This window comes from Harpia harpyja, chromosome 7 (genome assembly GCF_026419915.1).
Source record: "Harpia harpyja isolate bHarHar1 chromosome 7, bHarHar1 primary haplotype, whole genome shotgun sequence".
Classification (NCBI taxonomy): domain Eukaryota; kingdom Metazoa; phylum Chordata; class Aves; order Accipitriformes; family Accipitridae; genus Harpia; species Harpia harpyja.
This window is the reverse complement of record NC_068946.1, coordinates 822,621-830,511: the sequence shown is the minus strand read 5'-3', so window position 1 is coordinate 830,511 and position 7,891 is coordinate 822,621. Positions and strand designations below refer to the sequence as shown.

General features: G+C 46.9%; 1 protein-coding gene across 6 annotated transcripts in view; it reads left to right on the top strand.

The window, feature by feature from the left end:
* The first annotated feature begins 29 nt into the window (after positions 1 to 29).
* The window catches only part of CAMTA1 (calmodulin binding transcription activator 1), a 326,976-nt gene continuing 319,114 nt past the window's right edge, over positions 30 to 7,891 (top strand). For 5 of the 6 annotated variants that reach the window (XM_052792793.1, XM_052792789.1, XM_052792791.1 and 2 more), the window contains exons 1-2: positions 30 to 93; positions 4,359 to 4,452. In XM_052792793.1, coding sequence (XP_052648753.1) covers positions 4,386 to 4,452 — 67 coding nt within the window. In that variant the 5' untranslated portion in view covers positions 30 to 93; positions 4,359 to 4,385. Of the gene's footprint in view, positions 94 to 194; positions 374 to 4,358; positions 4,453 to 7,891 lie in introns of those variants that run through there. The other variant, XM_052792788.1, reaches the window with a different exon arrangement.

Genomic DNA, 7,891 nt, shown 5'->3' with positions numbered 1-7,891 from the left:
CACCCCCGCGCGCGCAGTCCGCGCATGCGCGGCCAGGCTCCGCCCCGGAGCGCCGTGAGGCGAGGCGGGCGGCGGTGGGCGCGGGATGCCGCGGTGAGTGCTCGGCTCGGCCCGGCCCGGCCCGGCTCGGCTCGGCTCGGCTCGGCTCGGCTCGGTCCGGTCCAGTCCGCCGCGTCCGAGAGCCGCGCGGGATAGGCGGGTCCGGCCCTGTTCCCCGCGGCGGCGGCGGCCCGGCGCCCTGAGGCGTCGCTCCGTGCCCGCGCACTCGCCCCGGCCAGGAGGGGGCCGAGTGGCGGCCGGTAGTGATAGCAGCCAGCGGGCCCCTGGCCCCGGGGCCGCGGATGGTCGGGGTCTCCGTCCCCTCCGTCCCTAGGTAAGAGAGGGAGGAGAGCGGCCGCAGGCGGTGCCGCCGGCCGTGGTAGGCTCCCTCCGGCGGTGCTCGCCCTCGGCGTCGAGCGCCTTGGCGGTGGAGCACAGCGGCGGTGGGGGTCCCGCCGAGACTGCAGCCTGCCCGCCAGACGTGCCCCCCCAAAAAGGGCTGCCTTTTATTCGCGGGCCCAGGAGTCCCGTACGTTGCCCCGAGGCCTCTTGCTTGGTATAACAAGAGGATCATTTTCACAGCGTTTTGTGCCCAAAGCGTCTTTATTTCATGCGTAGCTCTTGGCTCTTACGAGGTTGACTTGCAGAGGTTAGCTGAGAAACGTTGCAGCCTGTTGCAACTCAATGTCGTGAGGTCAGATCTTCTGACTTGCACAGAATAGGGAGGTGAGCAGAAGATCAGCTCAGCAATGTCAAACCTGCTGGCACAGAACAGCTGTCAGGGAGCAAACCAGGGCTAGACCTCGTTCGTATTTGTCACCAGCATAAATCTGGAGCAGTTTTCTTTGAGTCAATAGACCTGCTTCAGCTTTTCACCACAGAGCAGAGAATGCTGTGTTGCCCTCCAAAGAGCAGACAGTCTTGATGGCGGGTTAACCAGGAGAGGGCACTCACCAAGTCTTACCCAGTAGCGAAATGGAAGGAAATGCCCCAAAAGCTTGGGGAGCAGACAGAATTTTTAGCAGAAGGGCTTCCTGGTCTGTGCTTTAACCTGTGCCTCATTATAAAGCATGCTGGTGGACAGGCTGGGCGTTCGTTGGCATTATCGCTGTGATGAGGCGGCCAGGAAGAAAAATAAGGCCTTTCCTGCTCGTGGTTGGATGTTCCCCAGTGACTGGGTGCGATGTTTGCGTAGGGGGTGCCGGAGTGATTTTAGAGTACTGCTGTCCTCAAAGAGGAGCTTTTGAAAGACCACTCAATAACACCAATACAGTCTAGTGTGAAGCTGAAACTGTGTTTTCCCATTCCAAAGCTCAGCCAATCTGTTCTGGATTTTATCTTCACGTAACTTTTGTTTGAAAACAGGAATGTTTTAATATTTAATAAGTTTTTTTCTGATCCAAGGGTAGTTAACAAGGAAGTGTTGGTTGTGTTATGGAAGTTCCTCTGTGCTTGTAGTAAGTGAGATGCAGTGCTTGGAACAAGAGATCCACAAAGGCTCAATTTCTGAGCAACCATGTAGAAATGGGTCTGTTTTACGGGGAATCACCTGGCAGCATCCTTTTCCTGAATGCACCCACCTGCTAGACTCATTTTTTTTTTTTCCACGTGGTTTAGGAGTCATTGAGCCTGTGCAAAAATGCAAAGAAGACTTGAGTTCTGAGGATGCCAGTTGCCGTGGCAACGCTATTTCCCATGGATTTTGGTCCTGTCGTAATTGTGCTCTTTTTCTAACGTGGTTTGGGAGTTGTGCAGTCCTGGGGGATGTTGGTGGCAGAGTTACTGGGAATCCTTCCCCTTACCAGATTGATCTAACGCTTTCCTAAAAGACACAGCTGCTCGTTGCCAGCTCTGGCCGCTGTTTCGCATGCATCACAGATGATTCAGGGGAATTTTTTGGGAACAGTCCACAGATGTCACATCTTGGCAGGGAAATATAGGAAGAGAGAAATACGACTTTAGGGAGCTAAATATGAACTGTGCTTTCTAAGCATGCAGAGAGAGCTCTTTAAAACCCTAGATTATAACAGAGGAAATGTAACATCTAGGGCAAAAAGCAATTTGTGGGGGAAAAAAAAAAAAAAGTACTTGTTTGTGCTTTACTGACTTGCCAAGTTTTGGTTCAGGGTGCAGTGTTCCTCTTGCCCATGTCGCTGCTAGCAGATTCCTCGCACTGCACAAGAAAGCATCGTGGTGCTGTGTGGGACATGATTTTTGTGATGAGAGGAGCAGACCCCAGGAGTCAGATCCAGGGTTTAGCCGACCCGTGTGCTGTCAGACACGTGACACTGCGGCTTCTGTTCCAGTGTGTGTAGTGTGCTCCTTTTGTAAACTGTGAGTAGCCTTACTAGTGTCCTGACACAGCTCTGGTGTTTTCCAGAGGTTACAATCTACTGGCATTGCTCCTCCTGCGATGTAATTGGTGGGGTTCCTTCTTAGAGTGGACCGTATGATCCATGCAAATATAAGAAACTCTCATTGTTGCTTAGGTTTTTTTCTAAGCTTTAACATCCTAGATTTTTTACAGACAGAAAAGAAACTATGTGCTCTGTTTAAAAGACTTTTAGCCTGCACCTAGAAAGGGAGTTGAGCATAATGATCCTGAACATCACCATTCTTGGCCTGCGGTGTTGAGTTCATGAACTTGCGTTAGGTGCTTGTTCTGGCTAAGCAGTGGGTAGCAGAATGTGCTCAGGAGGGTCCTTCAGGAGGGTCCTTCAGGAGGGTCCTTCAGGAGGGCTTTCGCAGTCTATCTGGACATGTTGGAAGGGTACGTCCGAAGTGCCAGCGTTCCTGAGCTTAGGCACCAGTGAACAGTGCTGCGTGGTGAAAAATGGAGCAGCAAACTGTGAATGTCCCTGTCTGGAAAACTGGTTTTGGAGCTGAAAGTTATTTTTTTTAAGCTAAGGGAAACATCCGTCCTTGTGTTTCTCTGGGATGCTAGTGACTCCTCTACAAGGTGCAGAGCTGTTCCAGAATTGATTCACTTCTGCTGCTTTAGAGCCAGCGATACCAGAGATTCCTTCCATCTACTGAATCTTTCATCTAAGCTAGTGGGCTGAATGGGGAACCATCTTCCCTAGTCTGGGGAGAGTGGCAAAGGACTGTGAGGAGGCCTTGTTTAGCAGATTTTCTTAGTAACTGGAATCATGTAGTCATTGCTGGAAAATTGCCCCCGCACAAAGTGTTTTTTGCTAATATTAACTTTAGTTCCATCTCAGCTCAATGGAGGGAAAAACTAGAAAGTGCCATAAATTCAGCCGAGCTTGTCAAAGCTGTCAAATTACCACCTGATAAAGCTCCTACCTCCTAATGATTACAGCCATCAGCCAGAGAGGAAATGTATGCCGATGGGGCTTTCGAGCGACAGCGCCAGGGTTCAACATTGTTAGACTTTTAATGTAGTGTCATCTGGGGGCTCTTTGGCTTCAGTGGAGGGTGAAGCTCTGAGCAGAGTTATTTCTTTAAAAAAAGAAAAAAAAAAAAAATCCAAGGATGTAGACTAGCATACTACCCCCCTCTTATCAGCCAGATTAATGCTGACTACTAAATTTTAGTAAAGGTCTTCTTTGGTCCCATTTGTTAGTATTAGGAGTCCATAGAGATAATGTCTTTTCACGTATAAAAGATGCTATTGATTTTCTGTTACTGTTGTCCTGAAATGTGCACAGTGTGTCTATGGAGCAGTGACAATCCTCCATCACTAGCTTTATGGGAAAAGAATGGTTATTGAATCTCTTCCCATAAAATATAATCTCTTTCTCTCTTCCAGAATTTGCCAGCCCCTGTGGGAGCCCCTCATGTTATCTCTTTCAGAAAATTGATTTTTTTTTTTTTTTGTCTCTGCTTTGTACGCTTGTGTTTAGCTTTATTTTTAATTTGGCTCATGTGATATGAAATGAAGGCTTCCCTAACATTAAGCGTGCTCTCTCAGTGTTGTATTGCTTCTTTTTCATATAGAGTAACACTTTCAGAATGTTTCAAAATAAAATAAAGATATTTGCTTGGTGCAAGTCTCTCTTGTTGTTGCTGGGATTTTTTTTACTCTGGGTGAGTCATTGCCCTGCTCTTTCTTTCCAGGCAGGTCTGAGATACTGACAGCTTTTCAGCTGCTTACAGGTAAATTCGGGGTAAGTTTCTAGAGTCAACACAGGCTGATTGATTTCAGATGAATGACACCATAGAGGAGAACACAACTTGCAGTACTGTCTGCTCAAGGAGCAATGGTCTTTGAACTTGAACAGTGGCAAAAATACTCTGTCAAATTTGTCCTTTCCTCTGTGTAGCAAATGACTGACTATGGGACTTTTTCCTTTCAGGGAGGAAACGGCAACATGAATTCATAGATGATGAGTAGGATGCCAAAGCCAGAGATGACAGTGCTCTTGAAGAAATGCTGGGTAGAACAAAAAGGTAAAAGGAACAGCTAATTGAGTGCATTTTGGAGCCTGTGGGACTTCATGTGGTACCCTCCCTCATGAGGCAAATGGCACACCCCCTCAAACGGTAGCTGAGTTTTCTAAATTCCCTCCTCCTCCATTGTGCATGAAGTCCCAGTGACGCGTCTCACTCCTGACCTACTACTTTCTATGCTTAGGTCTTCCCCAAAGCTGCATCGTTCTGTACCTAAAACCCCTGCAAGACTCATACTTTCGAATGTGTCTTTGCATGCACACTCCTGCAGGTCCAGCGGCCGTCTTGTCCCAACCTGCAGCTCACACTGCCAAATTAGTCTAGCAGTCATACCAGTCCAGCAATCTGCTGCCATGTTTTGTGAGGAGAGCAAAAAGATAAATGAGAGATGATCTCAACCAGTTAATTTGCAGCCAGTGCCATTCTCCTGAGGTGACGGTTCAGTGCAGCCATTGCCTGCACCATCTTCTGACTTAAACCGGGGCAGATACACATGGTTAAAATGTTTGGAATGCATTGCAAACAAGTTGCCTCCACGAGGACTAAATTGCTTTCTGGTACTGTGATGCTTTTTACTGCATTTTGTGTTAATGCTGTTGAGATGCCCAAAGGAATCACTTCTTACTGGCTCTTTCATTCTGAGAAATTATCTCTGTAACTGAGGCATGATAGTCCACTTGGGGACTTTGGGAAGTAAGAGGCAGATTTAATCACACCTGCAGAGAGCCATGCAGTAGAAAGGCCTTCGTCACACTCGTCCAAAGGCAGCAGAAGTGGCTGAAGCAAATGACAAGCAGCAAGAAAATCTTCATTAGTAATGTAGCTCTCCTTGGGATATTTTCATGCTTGTTTATGGAAGACTGGCTTTAATCCCCCAAAAGTCAAAAGCAGACATTCTCCTTGAAAATGTTCCAGGTTTGTAGTAATTATCTGCATGTTGCCCCCTGCCTCTCGGCTCTTTCTGGCAGCAAGTGTACGGGACAGAAGGGCATTTCTGTGGCAAGCAGAAGATCTTGTCAGTACGAGAAGCAGGATGAGGTGTGAATGGTTGATATATATAAATAACAGTTCTATTCTGCTGGAAGTGTCATCTTCAAAACAACAACCAGGGAGGAATTTGCTATAGGTCAGGTGTTGGTGCCAGTTGTAATTTTTATGAGCTTAAATTGTTTGTAATCAAGATGTGGTCCATCACACAGAGCATTGTGCAGGGCAGGGTTAAGGCTTTTGAATGTGCTAGCACCATAGCCTTTCCTGAAATCATTAGCGCAGTTTTGACAGTGTCAGAAATTATTTCTTCAGGCTGATTCATACTGCTAGGAAATCTTCTGAAAGATCCAGCAATTCCGTATGCGCACCAGGTGTCTGGGAAGGGAGACGCTGGCTTTCTGTTGACCTTTGGCACCTCGTTCTTTCCCACTAAAGTGCATTTCCTGCAGCAGTATAGCTTAAACCAGCGCGCTCGGTGTCTTTGGATCCTTTCAGCCAAGTGCGCAAAGAGCCTGTCGTGGGGACAGAGCTCTGTGTTAGGGCATCGCTTTCATCTGTCAGAAGCTGTTTTCAGAACACGTAGAGCTTGCCAGAAAGCCAACCTTTTACACTTTGAAGATGAGAAACATAGGAATTACTTACAGATACCATTTTCCATGGCCAGCCCTCTGGATTTTGTGCAGTGTTGGTGCCTGGAAGTTGGGAACCCGTATGCCCTACCAGGTCTTCTCTCTCCCAAATCAGCCTCCAACCGCCTCCAGTAGCATAGTTCTCTGAGAAGTCAATGACTTCTCCTGCTTTCTCAGTGAGAATATTATTTGGGCTTAATTCTACAGTTTAATTTTGCCTCTGTTTAGTAAAATACTTTCCCATTGTTGCCATGATAAGGAGCTGCTCTGGATGCTACAGGATGTCCTAAAATCCTTGTTATGTTTAGGCCACATGATGTCACAGGGGAGGAACAACACCAGATTCAAGTGTTTTGGTGAAAAAGCAGTAATTTGTCCTATGTCATTTTGGAAATGTAACCATGTTTGAAGTATTGTATGTCGTGAGCTATCATATAGTTAAAATATATGATGATATAATTTTTAGTTTTATAACACCAGAGTTGAGAATTCAGGCATACTTAAAATAGTAATTAGCAAATTTCTGTTGTTAATCCGTATTTTGGGAGATCTGATAGTTTGGTTCATTCTTTTTCTGCACGCGTTTATGTTAAGGCTGTTGGCGTATTATTCAGCTATTTCTGTAAACTCAGATGTAAATCCGTCATGCTCTTTGAGTTTTGAAATTCTTCACCATTGATCTGGAAGGCTTTAAGTCTGCTAAAATTGGAGTACAGTCAGTGTTGGCAAGGAGCTGTGTCCTTACGGTTGAGCTGGTTCCCCAGAGCCAGGACTTGTAGCCGTTCCCTGTTCCTCCTGCTTGCTGTTCGGGGCCCTGGAGCCCAGCCAGCATGGCTCAGTGGTGGACTGCAGCACCCTGCGAGTCCGGCATCACAGCAGGCTGGGTGAAACGGAGAACAGGCAACTGTTCTTCGGTATTTGCTGTGGTTTCGACAGAGCACTATATACATGTTATTTTACTATTCATGCCACTAAACGTTAGCTCAGGGAAGATGCGTGGTGCTATTGCTTTAAGGTGGCTAGTGGCCACTAGCTGTGCTCAGCATCGCCTCTGCCAGCTCTGGCATCGCGGCACGTGCTGTCAACTCAGCAGTGGCTGGAAAGCTCAGATAGGACCAGGTTTGGCATCAGCACAATCACTTCTGTGGGCGTTGTGCCTTGGATGTTGCCAGCTCCTCGCTGTTTCTTCCTTCCTCCAGCACGTGGTATTTTATGTGACCCCGAGGATAGACAGTTGCCTACTAGACTAGCTTGTGGTTTTTTGGGTTTTTTTTCCCCTCAGTCTTGTCAGCATGCAGGTTTTCAATTGCAGGGGGGCACTGGGAAATATGTATTCTATTTTGCTTGCTGTCCTGCTAATGCTTTAGCTTGCTGGAGTCAGTGAGAGATGGCAGCAGTGGGAGTTAGTGTGCTGTTAGTCATTCAGGTGACATGGTCTGATAGACAAAGCTCTTGAGGATGGTTATCTAGGAGAGAGTCGAATCCAGTCGTTCAGGGTTCTGTAGCCTCACCTTACCACTTGATGCAAATTCTCTTAGTCAAATGCAGGTGGAGCTTTTCAAAGCACCTAGTATTATGTTCGTGTTTAGCCTATGTCTTGCAAACGTACAAGTAAGGAAGGTGAATCACTCACTTGTATACTTTGATCTTAAAGTTCAGTATTATTCCTTTTCTGTAAGTGGTTTGTCAGACAAAATTTCTTAGTCATTGTATTTGAAGATCTCACCCTCGATGTCAGAGGCAAGGCAGTTGGAGGAGATGCAGTTAGAGTTCCTCCATCTTTGAAATATTTGATTTGGCATAGAACATTTAATGGAGCT